Source organism: Panthera onca, chromosome E1 (genome assembly GCF_046562875.1).
Source record: "Panthera onca isolate mPanOnc1 chromosome E1, mPanOnc1 haplotype 2, whole genome shotgun sequence".
Lineage (NCBI taxonomy): Eukaryota > Metazoa > Chordata > Mammalia > Carnivora > Felidae > Panthera > Panthera onca.
The window spans coordinates 4,261,065-4,286,087 of record NC_138352.1 but is presented as its reverse complement, the minus strand read 5'-3'; the positions used below and the strand labels follow the sequence as shown (position 1 = coordinate 4,286,087).

The 25,023-nt window shown below is 53.1% G+C and overlaps 1 protein-coding gene across 2 annotated transcripts in view; it reads left to right on the top strand.

Annotated features, from left to right (window-relative positions):
• RGS9 (regulator of G protein signaling 9) overlaps positions 1–22,457 on the top strand; it is a 73,418-nt gene extending 50,961 nt beyond the window's left edge. For both annotated transcript variants that reach the window (XM_078438244.2, XM_078438245.2), the window contains exons 14-19: positions 1,422–1,509; positions 3,790–3,928; positions 6,444–6,529; positions 9,328–9,445; positions 17,754–18,211; positions 19,551–22,457. In XM_078438244.2, coding sequence (XP_078294370.2) covers positions 1,422–1,509; positions 3,790–3,928; positions 6,444–6,529; positions 9,328–9,445; positions 17,754–18,211; positions 19,551–19,701 — 1,040 coding nt within the window. In that variant the 3' untranslated portion in view covers positions 19,702–22,457. The remainder of the gene's footprint in view (positions 1–1,421; positions 1,510–3,789; positions 3,929–6,443; positions 6,530–9,327; positions 9,446–17,753; positions 18,212–19,550) is intronic.
• Positions 22,458–25,023: the final 2,566 nt, after the last annotated feature.

The window sequence follows — 25,023 nt, the reverse complement described above, 5'->3', positions numbered from 1 at the left end:
CCATTCACATGCTCTCTCTCAAAACTCAATAAACATTAAACAAAAGAGGCTTAAGGGGGAATCATATCCCATTGTAGTATAGACCACGTTCTGGGTATCCATTCACCTGCTGGTGGACATTTTTGTTTCGCACCTTTGGCTGTTGTGAATAACTGCTCATTTAACCTAAAGCAATCAGCTATCTTGTGCCCTGGGTGAGGTGGTCTGCGTTGCACCTGATGTGAAACCGACGGCTGTCCCTTTTTTTAAATTAAAAAAAAAAATTTTTTTTTAACATTTATTTATTTTTGAGACAGAGAGAGACAGAGCATGAACGGGGGAGGGGCAGAGAGAGAGGGAGACACAGAATCGGAAGCAGGCTCCAGGCTCTGAGCCATTAGCCCAGAGCCCGACGCGGGGCTCGCACTCACGGACCGCGAGATTGTGACCTGAGCTGAAGTCGGACGCTTAACTGACTGAGCCACCCAGGCGCCCCCCGACGGCTGTCCCTTAAAAGCATCGCTGGCCTGTTTATTCGTGCCTGTGATCTCAGTCCTCAGAACACCCTGAAGTTCATGCCGAAGAGGAGGGACCTGTATAGGGTTATGGGACAGACGTCAACTAGCTTAGGATTGTGCGGCTTTTTCCATTCCGAAGCACCTGGGAGCTTTCCAGAAAATGCTATGAAAGGAGACGAGGGGGAGTTCTTGTCTATTTCCCCACACCACGGTGTGCTGTGATTTACAAGCACGTGCGTGCGCGTGCACACACACAGGCACTTGCTGTCCCCCTGGTGTGATCATCTTTATTTTCTCAGGCAAAAACGACCACCTGGGACGATGGCACCAGAGTATTCACCTTCCTTGTGGGTGCCGCGGAGACGGATTAGAGAGTTTTAAGTTGAAAGGAAGGGAAGGCTCGGGAGGAGACTGGCTTTTCCTTCTGGAGTCCGTCTGGCTCGGGCGACCCTCTGTTATGTCCCCCGCTGGCCAGGCCTTCCCTGAGAGTGAGTCTGTCAGCTTCGCTGCCTGTGTAGCCTCTCTGGAAGCACCTTTGGCTGGAGGGGCTATCAAAGGGGGGGGGCGGGGCTGTACACGCCAAGGAGGCAGAAGTCACGTGCAGTCACTGAACATGAGCAAAGCAAACGACCTTTATGGAGAAAGCCTGTCGTGTAGCAGTAGATGTTCACAAGCCTAATCAGATGCCGACTTGCTCGAGCAATGTTTGCTACAGCTAAATTCCAGACAGGCAAGCCTGGGACAGTCCTATCTTTGTCTAGCCTCACAGGGTGCCCTGGTTTGTTCTGCAGAGGGAAGGAGGATGTTCACTGGGCTGGGGACCGAATCCACCCCAGCTGACCCATCTCCTTTCTTTCTTCTTTTCTTCGCCCGCCTTGGTTCCTGCTTGGCTTTCATCTGCGTGGACCCCTCCTCCTCGTGCAGGGGAGAATCTGGGATTCTGGGAAGCCTGTGAAGATCTGAAGTATGGAGATCAGTCCAAGGTCAAGGAGAAAGCGGAGGAGATTTACAAGTGAGGACCAGCCAGATTGTTGGGAGAGCTGCCCGGGGGGCCTCTGCTGGCCACCCCCTTGCGTTTGAGGTTGAGATCGGATGGGAGGGACCACATTCCTGGTGTGGGCCTTAGTCACTGCACCTGCCATGCTGTGGATAGCTATCTCCTCGCTAAGGCTTGGGGCTCCCTCGGAAGAAAGTCCGGGAAGGCGCATGATGTCACCGTCCTGCACCAAGGGGGATGTGCTCAGGAGTTAAAGCAAGCTGCCCCGAGTTATAGTGCAAAGTGCTTTGTCTTTGACCAAACCCCTCCTTAGATGTCCCGAGAGGGGTGTGTGCACGTGCGTGTTTGAGAGGAGAGAGACAACAGGTGGTGTAGGAAAACTTCCTCTCCCCAGTCATCTTGCAGAAGTCAGGACCACGAAGAGAGGGAGATCCCCCAAGCCTCTGGGACCGTGCACCCCGCTTGGGTGTACAAATGTGCGTACATCTCTAATCTTGCACCTAATGGCTGTAGGTCCCACTTGCTCGTTCTAGCAGTGAGTCTGTTCTGCTCCAGCCCTGTCTTTCCCCTAAGCCACCCTCTGTGTTACCCAGGAAGCAGGGGTTCCAGTTCAGAGGGCCTCAGAGGGCCAGGCCTCCCTCTCATGGCCCGGTAGAGAGAGACAGAGAGAGAGAGAGAGAGAGAGAGCCGGTGCTGCCGGGTGCCGAGCGGTTGAGATCTGCACCCTCCCTCCCCCGGGCACTGGACGTAGGGGACACCAGTCTTGGGCTCTGAGTGCCCAGCACGTTCGGGTCGTACTCACATGCGTAGCCATGGTTGTCAAAGCCCTGCTGCCGTGCTGGGCTGGGACCAGTCCCCGGCAGCCAGCGGACTGTGGCGCCGAGCTTGGGGCGGCAGGCCAGGTGGCCCCTCCCCTCTGTGCACTCGTCCATCTCAACCTCCGGTGTCCCTCCAGCGGACTCAGAGTGGACCACTGCAACTTTGGGAAAGGCACCAATAACACTGAAGGCAAGGGCTAGAGGTCTTGGGCCTCACGCTTGGAGGCTTCTGCACTTTCTCAACGACGTGTCCACCTCCTCCCACGCAAGGACTGTGTACCGAGAGAGACAGGGGTGACGGAGGGATTGTGGTTCCAGGAAGGTCCTGTGACATCCTTCCCGGGAACAGTGGCACCTGACTGCCACACTGCCACACACACACACACACACACACACACCCCCTAACTCCAAAAATCCACTGTAAGAAAACTAGCTGTCTTCACCTTTATAGCAGCTTCCTTTCTCCCCAGGGTCCCTGGGTATGTAATGTTAGTCTGAATCCCCAAATTAAATTTTTTTTAATGTTTATTTATTTTGGAGAGAGAGAGAGAGAGAGACAGAGCGTGAGTAGGGGAGGGTCAGAGAGAGGGAGACACAGAATCTGAAGCAGGCTCCAGGCTTCAAGCTGTCAGCACAGAGCCCGAGGTGGGGCTCGAACTCATGAACCGCGAGATCATGGCCTGAGCCGAAGTTGGACACTTAACCGACTGAGCCACACAGGCGCCCCTAAATCTCCAAATTTTAAGGTACAGCTGCATAGTGTGGCAAAACATTCACGCATCTCTAACCCTGAAACAACTCAGAAGGGGGAACAGTGGAGAGCCATGTGGCTGGGTTTGGGTTCTCTCTGGGACCATTAGCAAGGATGCCCTCGTCATCCACCCTCTGGGCGCTGGGACTATAGGTTGCTTCCCGACCCAGCATTTGAGATTCATTTCTATATGCATCTAGAGCGCCTGGCTGGCTCCGTCAGTGGAGCAGACGACTCTTGATCTCGGGGGCAGTGGGTTTGAGCCTCACGTTGGGGATAGAGATTACTTGAAAAAAATTTTTTTTTCTAAATACATCTAGGCTGGGCCAAAGGAGAGCAGGGGCCCTGGGACACCTGTTTGGGGGTGTCTCAGCCTGGTTCCGGGTGGGCCCCAAATCCTGGTGAATGAGGCAGAAGGCATTACGTTGGAAATTGGATTCTTTATTCTAACGCCTGGTGTTGCCCACCAACATTTTGTTTTCTCTCTTAGGGGCGGGGGATGCTAAAGTTAAATTCCCCTTCTGAAGACTGGCGTGACTGTTTTCTTGCGTCTAAGAAACGTCACGTGACAACCTGTTCAGGGCTCTTTCCTGTCTCCTAAAAAAAAAAGGACCGCTTTCATTCCCGGTGACCTGAGTCATGTCCGTCCCTCCCTCCCAAGCAGCTGTGAACTTTCATTCACGGACTTGGGTTAGCTACTCGCTAACATTTCCCTCCCTGCTCCAGGCTATTCTTGGCCCCCGGGGCGAGGCGGTGGATAAACATAGATGGCAAAACCATGGACATCACGGTCAAGGGGCTGAGGCACCCTCACCGCTACGTGCTGGATGCCGCGCAAACCCACATCTACATGCTCATGAAGAAGGTAGGTGGGGCCGGTGCTGATGGCGCCTAGGGGCCAGGGAGCCCTTCCCTTCCCGGGCACCAGGGAAATACGGGAACAAAGGGAGATGCCGGGTGGCTTCCTTTGCTGGTGTTGAGATGCAGGATAGTCAACTTGCACCTGTCCGCTGGTCTGGAACCTTGCCGAGCCCCCAGTCTTGGTGGCTGGGAAGGACTACTTACAGGTGCTGTGTGTGTCCTTAGGGGCTGTCGCTCTGTGGTGGCCGTAGAGGCAGTCATGATGCCGGTGATGAAAGCGTTGCCATAACAGCTGTTCTTTACCGAGCGGCTTGGGAGGTGGGGTCATGATGCAAAGCATGGAACTTTGTACCAAGGACAACCCAGGGGACAGGGCTTGCTTCTCCAGAGTCCAGCAGTTTGTCCAGGGTCTCCCGGAGGTAGAGTCGAGAGTCTGACTGTGTCTGCCTGCATCCGGAGGCTGAGCTCTTAGTCTCTTCTCGAGAATGGTGGCAGTTAAGGTGGCCCTGGCCCTAAGCAAATATCTCATTCGCTGGAGGAGGGGGAGGTTAGTACCCAAAAGAGACAAATGTGGTGTGATTCTGGTAAAACCCTGTGCGAATTCAGGTAGCTTTCTGGGTTATGTTTTTTTTTTTTTTTTTTTTTTTTTTAATTTTTTTTAACGTTTTATTTATTTTTGAGACAGGGAGAGACAGAGCATGAACAGGGGAGGGGCAGAGACAGGGAGACACAGAATCTGAAACAGGCTCCAGGCTCCGAGCTGTCAGCCCAGAGCCCCACGCGGGGCTCGAACTCACGGACCGCGAGATCATGACCTGAGCCGAAGTCGGCCGCTCAACTGACTGAGCCACCCAGGCGCCCCTGGGTTATGTTTTTAAAAATGTTTATTTATTTATTTTGAGAGAGAGGGAGAAGGGCAGAGAGAGAGACAGAGAGAGAGAGAGAGAGAGAATCCCAAGCAAGCTCTGCACTGTCAGCTCAGAGCCCAAGTCGGGTTTCGATCCCACAACCCTGGGATCATGACCTGAGCCAAAATCAAGAGTCAGATGCTTAACCGACTGAGCCACCCAGGCACCCCACATTTTGATTCTTAAAAATGTGCTTTTTTTAATGAAAAAAAGGGGGGTGCCTGGGTGGCTCCGTTGGTTGAGTGTCCAACTTTGGCTCAGGTCATGATCTCGCAGTTCATGACTTTGGGCCCCGTGTTGGGATCTGTGCGGACAGCTCAGAGCCTGGAGCCTGCTTCAGGTTCCGTGTCTCCCTCTCTCTGTGACCCTCCCCCGCTCACACTTGGTCTCTGTCTCTCAAAAATAAATAAAAATTAAAAAAAATTTTTTTAATGTGATTTTTTTATACAGCCTTTTACAGAGATACCCAGGAAAGCCAGATAGTAGCCAGAAAAAAACAGAGCCGTGGGTAACTTAAGGACAGTGTATATGCTTAGTAGATTGTGTGTCACGAGAGGCTGTGTCCTATGACAATAAAGTCAACATGACCCACCAATCCATAATCCCCACTCCCAACCTCTGTCCTAGTTCTTGTAACTTTCACCGCTACCGCTCAGTCTTTAGAATGGAACTGTTTTGATAAATTTAAAAAACCCTAGATCCCTACATCGTTGCTGTGGGCTTTGTCCCGTATTTGTTAGAACGAGAGTTTTGAGTTGAACCTGCACGTAACGAGCATTTGTGAAGCGAGTTCTCTGAACCTGGAAATACCCACATAAGAGGAATCTGAGTCTTGGTTTTTCTTTCTTTTTTTTTTTTAAGTTTATTCATTTATTTTGAGAGAGAGCATGTGTGAGAGGGGCAGAGAAAGAGAGAGAGAGAGAGGGAGAGGAGAGAGAATCCCAAGCAGGCTCCGCATTGTCAGTGCGGAGCCCGATGTGGGTCTCAAACTCATGAATTGTGAGATCATGACCTGAGCTGAAATCGAGTCGGATGTTTAACTGATGGAGCCTCCCAGGTGCCCCCTTGTTTTGTTTTGTTTTGTTTTCTCTCGCTTTTATATCTAAGTTCAGGGCAGAAAGGGATGTTCATGGGCATCAAGGTGGACTCCATGCTCATGGCTGTTCATTTTCCTTGGAGGAAGATACTGGGCGGGAGAGGTGGGCTACAGGTGTCCTCTCATGCTTACTTGGCTGAAGCCCCCCCAGGTGGATTTTAGTGGGGGGGGGGGTTATAGACAGTTCTCTAAACCAAAGTGTAGCAGAATCAACGGGACGCTTCTTAAGACTCCAATTGTCCCATCCTGGGCATTTCTGACTTAGTGGGACTGGGGAGGGGGCCTGAAGATGTGCATTCGTAGCAAGTTGCCAAGTGAAATTGACTCTGTGGGCCCAGGGGCCGTACTTGACCACAGTTCCTTTAGCCGCACATCTGAATGCCTTTCCCGCAAGGGTACACGTTCTCTTAACTTTGCCATCTGACTGCCCAGGGAGGGCTTGAAAACAGCAAGTGTATGTGTTTGATTTGACACCTCCCCTCTCGTAATTACTGTTTTTCTCTTGTTCCCCCTAGGATTCTTATGCTCGCTATTTAAAATCTCCAATCTATAAGGAAATGCTGGCCAAAGCTATTGAACCTCAGGAAACCACCAAGAGAAGGCAAGTGGGATGGACTGTAATTGCTGGTTTGCCTGCTGTTTTGTTTACAGAGAAGTGAGGGTCTTTTTCAGCCAAATGGTCATGAATGAGATGCTTGCTTGATGAAAATATTGGGAACTGGGAAGGATTTCGTAGGGGTATGATTGCCTCATCGGCTTCATAATGCCCTGAATTAACCCCGGCAAGATTTCCTTAGTAATTACTGCCCCTAAGTTTTGTTTCCCTTACTCTGGTTTGGAAAAGTTGTGATTATCAGACCGATAATTACCCTATGGCAAATGGAAGCATCTCATTGGTTTTTTAATTTGCTACCCTTCTTGGGGCGCCTGGGTGGCTCAGTCGGTTAAGCGTCCGATTTCGGCTTGGGTCATGATCTCACGGTTTGTGGGTTCGAGTCCCGAGTCAGGCTCTGTGCTGATGGCTCAGAGCCTGGAGCCTGCTTCGGATTCTGTGTCTCCCTTGCTCTCTGCCCCTCCCCTGCTCGTGTTCTGTCTCCCTCTCAAAAAGAAATAAACATTAAAAAATTTAAAATTTAAAAATTTTTAAAAAAGTTGCTATACTTCTTCACCTTGAAACTGATTTGTGGGAATTAAATTAGCTACATCCTTGTATCCTTGGAATGTCCTAAGACCTTAGAGAGCACAGCAGACTATGCCTCAAGAAAAATGGTGGACTGATGTGGAAAAACGACAGTGACATTCTAAGTGTTCTTGTTGTTCTAAGAGTTCTAAGTGTTCGGGGCGCCTGGGTGGCGCAGTTGGTTAAGCGTCCGACTTCAGCCAGGTCACAATCTCGCGGTCTGTGAGTTCGAGCCCCGCGTCGGGCTCTGGGCTGATGGCTCGGAGCCTGGAGCCTGTTTCCGATTCTGTGTCTCCCTCTCTCTCTGCCCCTCCCCCGTTCATGCTCTGTCTCTCTCTGTCCCAAAAATAAATAAAAAACGTTGAAAAAAAAATTAAAAAAAAAAAAAAAAAAAAAAAAAAAAAAAAAGAGTTCTAAGTGTTCTTGTTGACTCCAGGGACTGCCTGTCAGCAAGTCCCCCGTTAACTGGTTCCTGCTCACTTCCTCCTTGGAGATGTGGATCATCCCAACTGGCAGAACCCTTGGGCAAAGGATGCAGTGTTCTGAAGGGCAGTTTGAACCCTTTTTCTGGAGGGGTAAAAGAACACTCTATAGGGAGGGACTGAAGATTCAAAAGAGTAACCAAATGACAGCATGAACAAAGTTGTGGGACTTTGGTGGGGGTTTTCTCAGTGACGGCACGTGGTCTGTTCATCCCTCTCCCCCCCCCCCTGCCCCCCTCCCCGCCCCCGCCCCCCCCATGGTTAGTAAATGTTCCCCTGTTTGCAGGCTCAGCCCATGCTGGGCTCTTTTCCAGCGTCTCCAGTCAATTCAAAAGAGGGGTGGTTGGACGGGAGCCTTTATCAAAGGAGCTTAAAAAAAAAAAACCCAACTTAGTTTCATTCTTGAGGATAATGGCCCTGTTATAAAAAGGAGAGAAAAGAGGGCTTTGTGGTGCTATTCTTCTAGGTTTGCCCGGTAAGGAAGGGAGTTCAGTGTCCCTGGGGGCTTGAAAGCTTCTCCTTTAAGTCACAAGAAAGGAGCGTAATGGCTCCAGAAGTTCTGCCAGAGAGTAGTGGGGAAGGAAAGGAAGTCTTGTGTATCTCTCTCCAGATGTTTTATAAGTAGGCAGCAGGCCTGAGAAATCAACTGGCATCTTTTCTGGAGCATCCAGGGGGCCCTGAGGCCCCCGGTGCAGTGCTTATCTTGCCGTGGGGAATGGTGGTCTGGTAATGGCCCTGTGAGTGAGGACACACGGGTGATGCTTTTGTAATGAGGGAAGCCCGGCCTGTCAGTGTGTGTGGGTTGCAGGGCGTGTGAGTTCGTCCCAGGGCTCGTGAGTGTCAGCCAATGTGTGCAACTTAATTTCTCTAGAATCCGTTAAATCGAGCTCCAAACTCCCCCTGGGCTGGGCTGGTGGGCGACCCAAGTTCAACCATGACTCACTGGTAAGGGAGCCGTCTTCTTCCCTCGCGTGGACGCCAGAGTTCTCCGGGCTTTTGTAGTCCAGAGGTTTGGGGAGGTCCTAGGTTTGAAGTCTACCATTGCTGTTAAGTGCTTGTTTTCCAGGCATGGGGGTGGTTCAGCTGCTCGCCACTGCCTGCATCTGTCAGACGCCTGGAGCTTTGTCCTGGTCCCCAAGGCCATGGGAGACAGACTTGGGTCCCAAGAACCCATGTTTGACTTCTGGAGAGGTTCTGACTCACGTGGTGCATGCACAAAGTACCACCAGCCCAGCAACCCTCTCCAGGCCTCCCCCCGCGTTCTCTGCTGGTCTAGCCTGGCCCCCTTGGAGAGCCGGGCTCTTTCCCTCCTTCCCAGAGCCTTGGCTTTTTGAAAACAAATGCTCCCTCCACCCCCCCTCCCCCCAAGGCAAGAACCATTGGTCTTCCAGTATCCAACTCTCCTTGCCCCCTTCTTTCAGAGAGAGCCCATGGGAAGTTGACACATTGATTTCTAAACATTGTAGAAGGTATGTCGTCACCACGACAGGCAGTGTTCCATGCGCCTAGCCTAGAATCCGATGGCGGCTGGTCCTCACTCTGGTCCATCCTCCAAAGGGGGAGAAAGAGCTCAGGTCGAACACGCCTCTGAGGGCGCCCCCTTGGCGCTCACGAGGAGAATGAGGGAACGAGCCCAGATTCGGGTCCTGCAGCCCCGTCTCCCACCAGGTGCCACAGTGGCACAGCTGGGCGAGCTGTGTGGCTTTCCACCAACCACGGCCTTGTCCTTCCTTCCAGCTCCGGTCTCCCATTTATGCGACGCCACCTGCGTTCCAGCCCGAGCCCCGTCATCCTGAGGCAGCTGGAAGAAGAAGCCAAGGCTCGAGAAGCAGCCAATACGGTGGACATCACCCAGGTCATGAGCAAGCTGGACCGTAGGAGCCAACTCAAAAGAGAGCTGCCTCCTAAATAGATCTAGAATCCTTGGGGGCGGGGGCGTACGTGCAAGAGAGGCATGCAAAGAAAGGCAGAGTCAGAGTCTAGAGAATTCTATGCCCCGTTGCGGGGGGGGGGGGGGGGGCGCAGCGGGGTCGCCAGGTGCGTGCCATAGCCCCCTGACCTCCTTCGGGGTGGACTTCACAATGTCACCGCAACTAGAGCTCCAGTTCGTGGGGGGGCAGGGGCAGCAGTGGGGGGCGGGGAGGTCACTTGACTCAGGTGCTGTGTGACTTACTTAGCGCTTACTTAGTAAGTACGAACTTGGCACTTACCCTCTTACCGAGGGGGTTCTTGGAGTGGGAAGCCCAAAGAAAACAGGCTGTTTTGTGTAACACCGTTTGCTTTGGAAAATGAACGGGAAGACCGCCTCGTCCCCCAAGACATAGTTCTTTCAGGTACATTCGTTTCAAATAGCTTAATGGAGCTCCTCACCCTACCTCTCCGATTCAGACTCCGCTTCTAAAGCAGTCTGAGATGCCTCTGAGGCACTAGATGCAGGGTCCCCCCTAGATGCACTTCCCCTGGGCTTCTCTGTTACACCTTCTGGAAGGGTCCTGCTGAGACATTCCTGTTGAGCTTGTTCTTAGTCACGGTTGATGAGGGCTGGTGAGCTCCCTCCTTCCCTGTTGTCTCCCCACCGCCTGACACCCGCTGGGGGAATTAGTATGAAGGGCTAATTAGACTAATTAGACGAAGGACTCAGTCGGAAGCCTCCCGGGCAGTCAAGGTGAAATGGCCTTATGACGAGGGCCGTATCGTTTTGGATAAAGGAAAGGTGATGGTGACTTCATTCGTGGGAAGAGGGGTGGTAGACGGCTGGACATTTCCAAGACGAGTTAGGGTCAAAGATAATACTCTTTGGGATATTTTCTTTTATTTTTTTGTGGCGGGACAGGGGAGAGGGAGAGGGAGAGAGAGAATCCTAAGTAGGCTCCACATCTGGCTCAGAGCCTGATGTAGGGCTTGGTCTCAAGACTGTGAGATCATGACCTGAGCCGAAATCAAGAACTGGGTGCTTAACCGAATGAGCCACCCAGGCGCCCCTCCTTTGGATATTTTCTCGATGTTCGTGCTTCTCTCCTCTGTAGCCTCTCCTCTGCTTCTCTTCCTGTGCTTCTCTCCTCTGTAGGCTAGGCCAGCCCTGTGGTCAGGGAGCAGGGAGAGGACAGTTCCCACTCTGACCTTGGGAGGCCTACAAGGTAATTCTGGAAGCTAGCCTTACCTCATACACCTGCGTGAGAACGCAAAGGCGACAGAGCAAGTCTGCGAGCAAGGGACCGACGTTACGCAGCAAAGGGACTCACTCCTTCAACACGTTTACTGAGTACCTACTACGTGCCAGGCAGTGGTGAATACCACGGCCTGGCCTGTGTCTCAGGAAGTTTATAGTCTAGGACTGACCAAAAATAACGAAGCCAATGGTATCGGCAGCCGTTGCCATGTGACAAACAAGATTAGAGCGTCACACGATAATCAGTGTTTATTGCTCCTGGGTATAGGGTCGTCTGTGTGGCTCTGCTGATCTTGGTGGAGCTCACTCCCATGCCTGGGGCCTTGATCTGTGGTGGCCTAAGCTGGGACGAGCGGAACGATTCTCCTCTGCTTCTCGTGCCTCTTGTCCTCCAACAGCCTGGCCGCGGCATGATCTGTGGTGATGGCGGGTTGCAAGGGAGTAAGTGGAAACACGTCAGAGTCTTGAGGTGTAGGCTTAGACCTGGTTTTCCACCTCATTTCCTTGGCCAAATCAAGTTACCAAGCCAGCCTAGAATCAAGGGATGAGGAAATAAGCTCTAGCCCTTCAGCGAGAGAAATGTTAAAGTCTTATCGCCACAGACGTGGAGACAGGGAGGGACGAATTGGAGCCGTCACTGCGACCAACAGCCCACACATATGATAAAACCTGTAGAGAGTGTTACAAAGGATGCGGATATGGTGCCCTGAGAGGGGAGAAGGGAGATGTGTGCACTAAGGAGGCCTCTTCAAGGCGGTCACGGAGAAGCAGAGGTGGAGCGAAAGCGGCCACACAAAGAATGTGGGCAGGCAGGGAGAACTTTCCAGGCCGACGGGACTGCATGCGTGAAGGCCCATTGGGGAAAGTGCCTCGGGGTGAACTGTAAGGCCAGGTGGATGGAACCTGGTGGGCGTGGGGCATATGGTGCAACACAAGGTTAGAGAGGTGGGCGAGGCCAGGTCACTGGGGACCTTTTAGGCCATTGTAAGGAGTCTACAGCTCTTGGTTTCATGTCAGTGAATTGATTCCATTACTCTCTCCATTTTCCCTAGTCGTAGACTAGTTTAAACTCCGAAAGAACAAGCTGAGGTGTGCTTTTGGTCATCTCTCTTTTGGAGAATGTTGGAAGTTTTCCGATGCAGGGAGGGCATCCCGAGAAGGAATTTCAGGTGATGGCCGTGGTAAATGGAATGACACAGGACAGGGGCTGCGTTTGCCCAGGATCACTCTGAAACCTGATGGGTTCTGCAGAAACGTGTCTTACCTGAGTGGATGAATGAAAGGAGGAAGGAAGGAAGGGAAAGAGCCCTGGATTTGGAGAAGGCCTCTTGGTCTCTGGTTCTGCCACCAGCCATGTGGTCTTGAACAAGTCACTTATGATCTCTGCTTCCTGATTTGTGAAGTGAGGGGTTAGGGCCAGATCCACGCTTCTTGAAACAGACTCTGTGAGTTCCAGGAGGGTACCCCGCCTGGGGCCTCAGTTTTGCTTGAAGATTTGGAATGGGAGGACACTTAGGTAATTTTAGATATTTTTTTTGCATTAAAAGCATCATGAATATAGTATGAATTAGAATGCAAAACGTACATGAATTTTTTAAGATAAAAATTGAGACATCAAAGACGTTTCATGCTTGGCTGTGGCAGGTTTAGGCTTTACCCTCAGACTCCTGGGAGAGGATGTTTACCCGGCTCTCCTGCTGTTTGTCCTACTTTCCTGGGAAAGTTTGAGAAGCACAAAACCAGAGAGATGCGCCGTCCCTCCTGGTTACCCCCTGTGAGCTGGGACCGCATACCCGTCTCAATGGCGGTGAGGATGGCAGGACGTCCAACACATCAGGAGTTCCGCAGGCTACAAAGTGTATCGTGTTTGTGACTCAGCCATCCACCTCCCACAAGTGAGATGTCTCCCACCCTCCGGCAGGCTCCCAGGGGCTCCGTATCAGGCACAGAGTAGATACACCACACGTATTAATGGAAGCCTTCTCAACGTCAGACACACGGGGACCCCGCAATCTAATGAGAGGCACAGGGATGTAAACAGGGCCAGTTATCACTCTTTAACGGATAAATGCATAAATAAGGAAGCCGGAGAAATGCATCTGAAGGAGGGTAGGAGATAAATGGCTTCGCTCCTGGATAGCAGCAGCCACGTTCCACACGTTTCTAAACACCTTTTCTGTGTAAGAACCGGTGATGGCTGCTGGGACAGGTACAGAAACGGGCAAGAGGTTCTCTGCCCTCCAGGGGCTGGCATCGATGCCTAGATGCAAATGGCTGCAACGTGAGACGGAACGGGATCGAGGCTGAGTGTGGCACACCAGAAGAGCACAGAGACGGGAGAGGATTGTCTGGCCTGGAGGCCTGGCGGGGAATCCACCAGGAGAGTCTCGTGTTTGGTAGTAAAGGAGCCCAGGTCCCTGTCCAGTTTTGAGGTTTTGTAAGAGTGTCGGCCGCTGGGCCCCAGCAGGTGACAGCTGTTCCTGGGGGCTTTGTTTCTGTGTGTCAAACATAACAGTGGCCCCCGCAGGGTCTGTCTCGATCTCAGCATCAAAAATAGTATTTATTTGGACAGTATTATCGATATATTTAAATGATTGTGATAGTTTCTGTTTTCTGTGTACTTAGGCACCCTCTTGATTCCTCAATGGCATGCTTTAAACAGCTTGAGTTTCTCCACCTATGGTGGTGCATCTCTTATGCTAGAATATAAATCATGCTGTAAAGCGCCAGGATTTCCTTGGTAGAATTTCGTCTTCAAGCTTGGCTTTTAGAGAAAGGACTGCTCTTCTTGTGAGGGTTGTGGTAATACGAGGGCTAGGGACAAGAAGATACAAGAAGAGTACGTAAGGTAATGCCTGGCATATAATAAACGCTCAATAGATGCTAGCTGCTGTTACCTTGGTCACAACCATCGTCACTGTCGCCATCACCACCATTTATCACCAACACCGTCACTGTCGTCATCTGCATCATCACCACCATTCTTAGTCGCGTACGGTCTTCCTTGCACCTGTCGGTGTTCGTCCAGTACGGTGATCCATTACTCTTTACTATTCCGGGCATTCCCTCGGGTGCATTTTTAGCTTTGTTGACTTAAACCGTCTCACTTCTCTGCTCTCTCAGAGTCTTGCAGTGTGGGCCGCCCAGCTCTTCAGGGACCATCAGGATATATTGGAAGGGAGGAGGGTGGGCCATTGATGTCATGCGCTCTATGAGTCTGTCCAAGTTTTGTGGCTAAAGCAAGGGTCCGTTCAAGATGGTAAGGCTGTGCCACACACGAGATGGCGGGTAGGAGAAATGATGTGTCCACCCTTGTGGAATTGTTTCCACGGAGCCAACTTTGCTCATTTGCTTTTGGAGGCAGTGGGCGAGGGGAAAGCGAGGAGGGACCGGAGAGGGTGCTGTGCATACTGCATGCTGAACCTGAATGTGGCTTAGGAAGCAGGAGTTCAGGGGGCCACAAGGACCCCTTCAGATTCTCAGCCAGTTTCTAGACAGAAGACGAATCGCACCTCTTTGCACTTATCTGCCTTGCCTGCCATTAAAAAGCCTACGATTGTGACGTCATGTCAATGTATCCACTCCATTCCACGCTCTTTCCCCGTGTCACTCCCTTGCCTAATAAAACAGAGCTCTCAGAGCTTCACCGTGTCTCCGTGTGTCACATTTCTTTGCCACGTGCCTTGCATGCCGCTGCTTTGCTGTGTCACACCAGGGGTGGGCGTGGCGTGGGCTGGAGGGGCCAGGTCTCTGTGGGAGGGGCCGGAGTCCTGGTGGGAAGGGGGTAAAAAAGGCCTTCCCGCTTTGGGTGTCTGGGGCCCATGGGGTCAATGGCTATTTTCCCAGAAGAAAGGACCTTCTCAGGCCAGGTGAGTAAAGCAGGACAGTGGCCGCTCCTCACCTGTCTTGTCATTCATCCTGGAAAAGAAAGTGATGGGGGAGAAGAGGGGGGTGGGGAGGAGGGCACAGAATTAAGGAGGGCAGTAAATGGGAGTGGCCTGTCCTGTCATAAGCTGTGCGATCTTGGTCAAGTTGTCATCTCCACGAGGCTCAGTTTCCTAATCTGTAAAGTGGGGGTTATAATGACTTTATCACAGATTCTGAGGAAGTGGGATTCAAGAGAATGAACCGGAGGTAGGGTGTCCTCAGTCAGTTTATTCTCTCACCAAAGCCTATTGCCTAGTTTTGGTGTCTCAGCCCACTCTCCAGGACCCCAGGTCCCATCTGAACCCCACAGGCAACGGGATGGCCTTATGGATCAGTAGGCAAAGCAGGGGGCTTTGGGGTTTCACGCTCCTCGGATGGGATTCTCATTCTGTGTTAGTTATCTGCTGCTGTGCAATGAAACAGCGCACACACAGCTGTTTGTTAGCGCACCGATGGCCAGGTGAGGCTGGGCCGGGCTCCCTGCTCACGGTCTCACACCCAAGGTCACACCAGGCTGTCGTGTTCCTATCTGGAGGCTCTTACGAAGAACCTGCTCCCAATCTCTTTGAGGTTGTTGTGGAGACTCAGTTTGTCACTGTAGGACTCAAGGCCCCAGCGTTTTTGTTGGCCGTTAAGCTGATGGCTGCACCCAGCTCCTAGAAGCTGCCCTATCCCTCGTCCTGTGTCCCCTCTGTCCCACCTTCAAAGCCAATCCTGGAGAATTTCCCCTTTGTTGAATCCCTGTTGTGCTTCCAACCTTGTCTGACGTCTGTCCCTGGTCTGTGACTCAGATCTGAAGGGTTCGTGTGATGAGGTCAGGCTCACCCAGATAATCCTTTGTTGAGGTCACCTATGCCATATCACGTCACCTGAGCACGGAGTGGCTGTCGTGTGCCATTTCTGGTTCACACCCACACTGGAAGACGGGGGCAGGAATGTTAGCGGCCACCTTCGTGTTGTACATGTCACTGTCCCTGTTGGCTGTGAGAGCCTTGGGATGGCAATGAGCCCGTCTAGACCTCAATTTTCTGGATACTAGATAATATGCTAGATTACCTACCATAGAGCAGATGCTTAAGAAGTTACAGGGCCAGACCCTTTCACCTAACCATTGTCTCCCAAACCCTTAATGAGGGTCCAGCTTTCTCTTTTATTGCTCTTCTGGTCAGCAGACTGTGTCCTAAGTGGAGACCCCTTTCCCTATAGAAGGACGGTGTTAGAAGCATGGCGTGGGGCTCCTCAAACTGGACATAACAAAACCGTGACCTCGGGTGTTTGTTAGAAGATGCTTTCCCTGGGTTGCGTCCCCCCGAGATTCTCCTTCAGTGGGTCTGGGTGGGGTTGGGATCCACACTTGCAACATCACCCTGGGTGATCCCGGGGTGCGCTGATGGGCAGGCCATCCTGAGACGGCCAGCTAGCTGCTACACGTGCAGACTCGGCCGTCCACGGGCCCGGCTTCAAAGCCCGCCCTGTCCCCGGTGGCCTGTCCTTGGGGCTCGGTTTTCGAAGCATTAGTTTCCTCGTCTGTAAAATGGGCATAGTAAGAGCTGGTGGCCTTACTGAGCGGCTTTGGGAAGTGAGTGCGATGATCCACAAAACGTGCTCAGCCTCGACCCTCACGTTTCCTGAGTTCTCGCTGCGTGTTAAGGCCAGGAGTTTTGATTTCGTATGTTAACCCTGGGGCCCCAGGTCCGGGCCTTGGCTCTGGTTTGTGGGCCTGTGGAGGCCTGAGCAGAGGCACTGTACCAGTGGCTCTCAGCTGCTGTTTCAGAATGGAATCGAACTTGAACTTCAGGGAGCTGGTGGGGGAGAATGGAGGCCGTCCCCCCTCTGTCCCCCATGGCAAAGACTTCTGTGGCCTCCTGGCCTTTCTTTTCCTCTAAAAGCTGTCCTTGGATGTGCCTGCCCCTTTCTCTTCCGGCTAGGACCAGCACACTCAGGGGACCTGGAAACCAGGCCATACCCCATAGAAGCCAGCAGCCTCCAGCTCAGCGCCCGGAGCTGCCCTCCCTCGGCCCCGGGGCAGTGCCTAGGCCCCCGGGGCAGGCAGGTTTCTCTAAGCTGGGCGTCGTGTGGCTGTGCCAGTTTCAAAGAGGGTTTGTTCTTCACTGAAGTCCTTTCCAGTTCTCTCTCGGAAGCAGTGATGGCCCAGCTGTCCCAGAGGGTCCCCCTTCCCCACCAGGACTGGGCTTTGACACGGTGAGAGGCCACAGCAGGCCTTTAGGACGGGGCATGACGAACGGGGCTGATGGGCCCTCGGACGCCCATCTGTGGAGGGAAGAGCGGTGACAACAGAGGGGTGACAGCAGAGAGCCTCCCTGAAAATTCCAACTTTAACTTTGTCAGCTCAGACCAAGCTCTCCTGGGCTTCTTTGCTGAAAACCTGCTGGTCCAGCACTCCTGCCCCTCCCCCCTCCCGCTCCTTGACTCTGGGGCCACGGGAGCCCAGGGAGGTCGGGATGCTCCCCTTCTCCAGTGATGAGCCCATGACGCCCACTCTGCCTCCCCTCCCGGCCATCCTGTTCTGCCGCGGGAGGCACGGCCAGTGCGGGGGCTTGGCGACCCCCAAGGCGTGGCCAGTTGGACACGGGGTCGGGGCTCAGGACGAGGTGGGGTGGTCTCAAGCCTGGAGGAGTGAGCAGGGTCCGGGCTGGGGCTTCTCGTGTCACCTCCACTGCTCTGTTAAAAGTGTCCTCGGGCTGGGAACTAAGGACGGAGAAAGGATGCATGGCATCTGGCGGGTCCTAAGCATTGTTTGCTGGGGGGCAGTTGGAAAGCCAGCCTGGCCTCACCCCAGCATCCCAGGCCCGGCAAAGGTCAGCCTGGATGCAAATGTCCAGCTCCAGGCACCGTGGCCAGGGCTCGGGGACCGGCGGGCCCCTTGACGGGAGGCCCGTGTGTGGCTGGGCCGTCATCACAGGGGGCTCCGGGCCCCTTTCCCAGCTCCCCTGTGGGTCCGCCACACCAGGCCGTGCTCTGGGCGCTGGAGGGGGCTAAGTCAGCAGAGGGCTGTGTCCCTGAGCCCCCATGACTCACCCTGAACTCTCTCTTTCCTTGTCTGCAGCCGGGCCAGCACACCGCTCCCAGCCCCCACCTGGCCGTGTACACAGGGACCTGCGTGCCCCCGTCTCCTTCGGGTCCCTTCTCCCCCTCCTGCCGCTCCCCCAGGATGCCTTTCCCCTCGCCGGGCCGCTTCATCCGGAGGCCCAGCAGCACCATCTGCCCCACGCCTATGAGGGTGGCCTCGGAGAGCTCCGAGCAGACGGGGGCCGCTGGTGCCTCCGGGGCCTGCCCGGGGCCCTCCGACACCGCCGGGGGTGAGGCCTCGGCCGAACACCCCTGGGTCCGGCCCAAGGCCCGCGTGGCTCTGTCCTTCAGCAGATTTCTGAGACGGGGCTGTTCGGCTTCCCCGGTCTTTGCCAGGCTCTCGCCCAAATGCCCGCCCGTGTCCCACGGGAAGGTGCAGCCCCTGGGGGACGTGGGCCAGCAGGTGTCACGGCTGAAATCCAGGAGAGTAGCAAAGTAAGAACCGGAAGGGATCGTGCTGTGTGTGAGCGCAGGGGCACATTTGTCCCTGTGCGAGCATACGTGTTTGCACATTTGCCTGCATGTGAGCATGCGCGTGTGCATATGTCTCTGCATGAGTGCACGTGCACGCATGTCTGTGTGTGTGTGTGCAAACGTGTCTATGTGTGCGTGTATGTCTGTGCTGGGTACCGAGGCCATGGGCTTGAGCATGGTCTAGAACTGGGGGTGGGGGGGGTGAGTAATGAGGATTCTGGGTTAGCAGACACGACAAGAGGGCTGTTTGGCCGCTGGATAGTTTCCAGAAACTCAGCGTTGCCCTCGCCTGCTTCCTGAGAAAGAAAAGGAACGGGAGTCTTTCTTTTCCACCTTTTCCCCCTTCTGTGCTCCACCCAGCCTGCCCCATCCCCAGAACGTCAGTCTAATGAATCCATTGCACTTTTTTTTTTTAAAGTTATTTATATACTTTGAGAGAAACAGAGAGAGAGGAGAGGGAGTAAGCGGGGGAGGGGCAGAGAGAGTCCCAGGCAGGCTCCACACTGCCAGCTGGGAGCCCACGCGGGGCTCGAACCCACGAACCGTGAGACGGTGACTTGAGCCGAAACCGAGTCAGGTGCTTAACTGACCGAGCCACCCAGGCGCCCCAGATCCATTGCACTTTTAAAGGGCAGGAAGGGTCAGTGGCAGCGGTGGGAACCAGAGGTGGTGGGGGCCGGAGCCTCCTGCCTTCAGTGCCCTCGCCTCACCTCCCCCCTCCCGCATACACCTGCAGGCTCTCAGAGGGGCCTGCGGGGATTCCTGCTTCTACAGGTGTTTCTGTGAAAATGACCGTGCCCAGTCTCCCCCGAGAGGTGGCCCCTCTCAGCTCCATTTTGGGTGTAAGCCTGAGTTCTGAGAACCCCAAGCGCCTGGAGGCAGGTCACCGGGGGCAGCACAAAGGCTCCGAGGGGGTGCACGCCAACTGCTGGACCAATGGCAGAAAGAAAAGTTGTAGACGGTGCAAAACTGAGAATCAGCCCCCCGCCTCTATTTGGTTTTCGGGAGACAGTCAGGGGTATCCCTGCACCAACCAACACGCTCCTGTTGGTTGCTCCATCCATAACAATTCGAGCCCCTCCAACATGAAAATAAAGCATCTTTTGAATGAGCCTGAGTCCAGCAGAGAAACAGGAGTCCCCTTCTACCCCCAGTGAAAGAGATCCGCAGAGCCGGTCGCGGCACACGAAGCTTTTGGCAGGCACACCTGGGTGTCACTCTCCTCCGGGGACGTCAGGGTGAGCTGAGGATTTGGTGTCCCTTCTGTCCCTATGCACTTGCCTGTCTTTTGTGCCTGAAGCTTTTTCCAGATCAAAATGGACGTGCCTACGCAGAGTGGGACCTGCCTGATAGACTCGGAGGACACCGGGACAGGAGAGTCGGGTGACCGGGCCGAGGAGAAGGAGGTCATCTGTCCCTGGGAGAGCGTGGCCGAGGGGAAAGCTAGCTGAGCCGGGGGCGCTGGACCAAGAAGACGCTCCCAGCAGACCCTGCCAGATGGGGCCACGGGCTCTCGAACCCAAGTGCATTTCGATCACATTTGGGGCCTGGAGAGAGAAGACGGGATGGATTGTGGGGAAGTGTGCACTGGCTGGGGTCCCGATGGCCGATTCCCACCCTCCCTCCTGACCTTCCCTTCCTTGGAGAAGAAGAAAGGCATGTGGACCAGAGGACTTTACTCGCTGCCTTAAAACCGATAAGAGGTTAACTTGTGAGAGTCTCTTGGCCTGGGATGTTAGTGTGCGTCTGGTTTTATTAGCTATGAGCTACTGTTTATCAGTTTATGGGTTCAATTCATCTCTCCTTTGGTTTTAGAGACAAAGGGACACCGAGTCGCTTTTAAGAACTCCCTCCCTGGCTACACTGGTTTGTGCATGTTACTTCTATCAACGGAGCTCCCCAGAGCGCGGCATCGTGCACGAAGGGGGTGTCGGGGAAAGGCATCTTTCTAGAATGAGCAGGTGTGTTGTTCGCATCCACCAAGAAGTAGAAACAAGATGGGATTAGCTGGGCAAGGGGTTTATTGGGGGAAACACCTGGGAAGGATAAAGAGAGCGATCTGGAGAAGGAGGTAGGGGCCTTCAGACCAAGTGCCTGGCTGGCCTCTGGGGAAGGAAGGGCAGGTTTGGAGAGTCTCATATGGCAGTGTAGTTCCAAGTGAGTTTTGGCCTTGCCATTGGGGTGTCCTTGACGCGGAGTGACTAGGTCTGGCAAGAACGGTTCTGCCTTCTCACCTCCACCATGCAAGGTCATTGGCTGGGAGCGCCTGAGGGGGAAGCCCGGCCCCAGCATGGACACGCTGCTGGCCATCGGTCCATCCACTCCCTGCAGCAGGGGCTCTGAGCACGCACGTTCATGTCTGCGGCATGCAACCCGGTAGGCGCTTCTGGAGGCTTAGGCCTCGGTGCACCCCCACCTCTTCTCATAGTCATTTACTCAACTGGTATGTGTTGAGCCCTTGCTTTGTGCCAGGCACTGTGCTAGGCCCCGGGGATGCAGTGGTGGGTGAGCCTCCTTGCCTCCTTGAATTCATCTAGAGCCGTGGCTCTCAACCCGGGACAACTTTGCCCCTGGGGGACACTGAGCAGCGTCTCAAAAAAATTTTTGGGGTGTCAGGACTAGTGCGGGGAACGCTGCTGGCCTCTAAGCGGGTGGAGGGCAGGCAGTGACACCAAACATTCTGCAAACGGGATAGTCCTCTACCCCTCCACAACGAAAGATTCTCTTGTCCAAATCAACAAGTGCCACTGTTGGGAAATCCCCGAAGAGAGGGTGCAGGTGATTCCCTGGGCTGCTGGACACGGGCCTCTTGTCATTGGTTTCTGCCCCCAAGCCCTGAGCTGCTGCCTGAGAGTGTTCTGCTGGGATTATAATTGGATTCGGGGGTGGGTCGATATTAAGGACTACATCGTCAAAAACGCTTCTTCGAAGTTGCATGGCAAGTTCTCACGGGAAAAAGATTTTTCGAGTGGGTTGCCAGACCATTCATTATCCCCCTCCCCTGAATTCTCAGCTTCATCACATTCTGATTAGTAGAGAAGAGCCCCTCACTTGCTTTTAACGTGGGACAATTTACCTTATTCAGTCCATAAATAAGCCCCCCGGGGTCTACTGAGTCATCTGTCTTGACGCTTCTAGAAATGAACGGTGGCTAGGGGCACGGCCAAAACCTGGACTTGCTGACCACGCAAGGAAGCGCAGATGATTTAATTCTGAAAGAGCGTGTCATTTTACATTCTGTGGGGTCCGCTCCTTTGGGCTCACAAGAGTTACTCATGTGGGGATGAGGAAACTTCTCTCCTAGAGAGCACACAACGCGGGCTGGCTCTGTCTTGGAAGGCGAGTGGATCAATGAACTTGATGTCTTTATTTGCGAAGCTGGTCTAAAACGAGATTACAGGCACGACAACCCATACCTTTAATCTACCAGCAACCATTGTGCCCAGACTGTAAACTGGGGTTATGGGGCTCCACTCCGAAGCCCCCAGGGTCCTCGACCAAGACCGTATGGACCTTCAGCATCAACTATCCAAGGCTGCGTGTTTCCCTGATGGGATTAGGTGAGGTCCCGGCTAAAGTGCTGTAACAAAGAGACCCCAGGAGGAAGGAAGTGGTTCAAACATGAAGGAGTTTGACTCTACCATGTAATTGCCCAAAGGCAGGAGGCATTTCATGGTGACTGGATTCCAGGGAAGAGAGGAAATCCAGGGGCCAACGTAAATATTTTTAACCTTGTTGCCTCACCCATCCCCTAGTGATTGGCATGATTATTCTCCACCTTGTCTGGACCGAAACTATTACCCAGTCTTGGTGGAGGGAGTGGAAAGTATAGTAGAAAAGGGGAGAATGTGGGAGGTGGGGCAAGAGGAGCTGGGAGTGGCTGATCAGTTTGTATTTGGCCAAACGTTTGGTCAATATCTGTAAAATGCATCTCTGCTCTATTCTATGGTTGGGTGGCTTTTCCTTCATTGAGAATGCAAACCTCCTGGGCGCCCAACACCAGGTGCAGTAGAGTAAAACCACAGTGTGCGAGATAATTCGTTCTGGAAACATGCTTGTCATCCAAAGTACTTGGATATCAAAGCGAATTTCCCCGTGAGAAATAATGGACACTCAGATGATTCGTTCCACAGCCCCAAAATATTCATATGCAAATGACTACAGCACTGTCATATAATGCAAAATAATAAAGAAAATACAAAATATAAATAAACAAATTAACTTGCACTTGCCTTTGAAAACCTTCGTGGCTGGTGTGAGGGAGACAAGAGAGAGGAGGGTTATTGTGCAGGACGACTTTCACTGTCACTAATGGAATCACTGCTCTCTATTGGCTCCATGGAATCTTCTTCTGAACGGGGACCATTGCATACACTGGCACGGATGTTGACCAGACTACAGTATTAAGAAACTCTTGTCCTATACTGTATTTTTTAAAAATTTTTTTAACGTTTATTTATTTTTGAGACAGAGAGAGACAGAGCATGAACGGGGGAGGGTGAGAAAGAGGGAGACACAGAATCTGAAACAGGCTCCAGGCTCTGAGCTGTCAGCACACAGCCCGACGCGGGGCTCGAACTCACGGACTGCGAGATCATGACCTGAGCCGAAGTCGGCCACTCAACCAACTGAGCCACCCAGGCGCCCCTGTCCTATACTGTATTTAAGGTAACTGGCAATCAGGCAGCAGAGGAAAGGGTCTTTATCTGCAGGCAGCCTGACCTAGGATGAACCAAAGAATTCCTCAGCTTACTCTTGTCCGGAAAAGCAGAGGACTGTCCATAGGTGCTGTGAAGTGACAAAAAATACACCAGTGCCAGTCGTGGGCACCTTCCAACGTCCTGAAAAACGACTGATTTCTGCCAAACACCACGGCCTGAGACCGAGCATCCAAGCATGGGAGACGATCACCCACAATCCCTCAGTGAGTGAGAGAGAGAGAGAGAGAGAGAGAACCACTGGCTCAGTTGTGATCACGTGACGTTCGGCTACTTGTATTGCAAGACCTCACTCGTTGATCGAGTTAAAATTTATTAGAAATGTTTGCTCATCTTGCAGGACACTCACAGAACAAGTTACTTGCAATCCAAGGTTTTATTGAATTAAGAGTGAAGCTGAGTCTCTCAGGGACCTCTGTTATTGTTCAGAAGCAAGTGGGGGGAAGTCAGATCTCTGGGTCACTGGTGGACACGGGACTATGGGATATGTGAGTCCTGCCCCAGCCCTGTCCAGCATGGGACGGCTCCTTGATTCCTTCACCTGTGAGCTGGCAGCTGATAATTGGACCTCTGCCATAGGGTTATTTGAAGATATGTATGTAAAATGCACATACAAATGTCTGCCTGTGCAGAACTTTGTAGGGTGCAAGAAGGAAACATCTTTATCCATCACCCCCTCCCCATCCACTTCTCCCTGTAAACCCCCACTGTGAGTTATTTTTGTTTTCCAACCCTGGATGAAAGCTCTGGCGAGTCCCATAACTTCTCTGGTCCCTTTCAGATAATAAATTCTCCGAGCACGATCAGAGACAAGGGCCATCTCAATTTAGCTCTGTCCGCACGCCATTCAGACTCTTGTGTGCTGAGCAAAACTCAGAAGTTCATCCAAAGGCAAAACTTCTCTCCTCCAGTTTGAGCTGAGCCGGGTTGGGGAAAGGGGTCAACTCCTTCTCTCTTGCCTTCCTTGCTTTGCTTTTCTTCTTCTCCACCCAACGTGTAGCCTGTGGCTCCCGGAGGCGTGGGCCGGAGAGCCAGGAAGTTCTTAGTTGACTCACACAAAAACCACCGGTCATGGTGCATGCTGGGATTCCCCCATTGGCTCTCACTCAGGTGGGGTTTTCCTAGATTCTTGGGCCCTTCTGGCCTCAGCCTCCTTGGTCAGAAGGAACCCTGAGTGTCCTCCAGCCGGCTGCACGAGGAACTCATCCCACGGCCCACATCTCAGCTGTGGTCACGTCCTCAGTTGCCTGGGGCGAGATTCAAATGACTGTGCACCCATCTCGCTTCGGTGTAGACTCTTCAGATCCTGGCATCCTTGCCCCAACGGGGCGGCCCTGTCCTTTTTCTCTCCTCTCTGTTGGCATGGCTTTACCTGATCTCAGCTTTCCTCTGGTTCTTCCCCTCTCACTGGCTGCACAAATCAAGCCCTCCGAGTGACTCATCAAACCCCTTTCTCAGCTTAAGAGAGAGCAAAGCACCCCCTTCCCCAGCAAGTGGGTTTGCAAGAATGACTTCTGGACCATTGCCTTTGCTAGTCGTGCCCACGTGTCCAGCTTTCATTTGGACTGGCTGGTCAGCGGTTGGCACCTACTGTTTTATTTTTGGCCTTTGGGGCTACCGCAGAAAGGGAGACAGAGAGAACATTCCATCATACTTCAACATTTCATCATATTTGTCAAAACGTCAGGAGTGTGCTTATTTTCTTTCTCTTGAAAATCTACGAGCAGAGCCTTGTCTTTGGGACTCCTAGGGTGGCCGTCCCTTTGTCTTCTGGGGAGGGGACGCTTGGTGGCCCACTCGGGGCTGAAATTCGTTGAACCTGAGAGGATGAGCTTCAATGTGCTGCCCCTTGCTTTCTTGCTAGGAAAGAGAAGAAGAAATATCTTTAAGGAGTCTGTACCGGCCGACTACTGCAGGGTTGCTGGGTGCAGAGGTGAGCAGGGGAGGGTGAGGGGGCATGGGATCTCCACTCACCTCAGCCCCGGGAGGCCCAGCCCTCTGCTCCGGGCACCATGTTCTCAGACTTCGCCAGAAGAGGGAGTCCACGGCTCACAG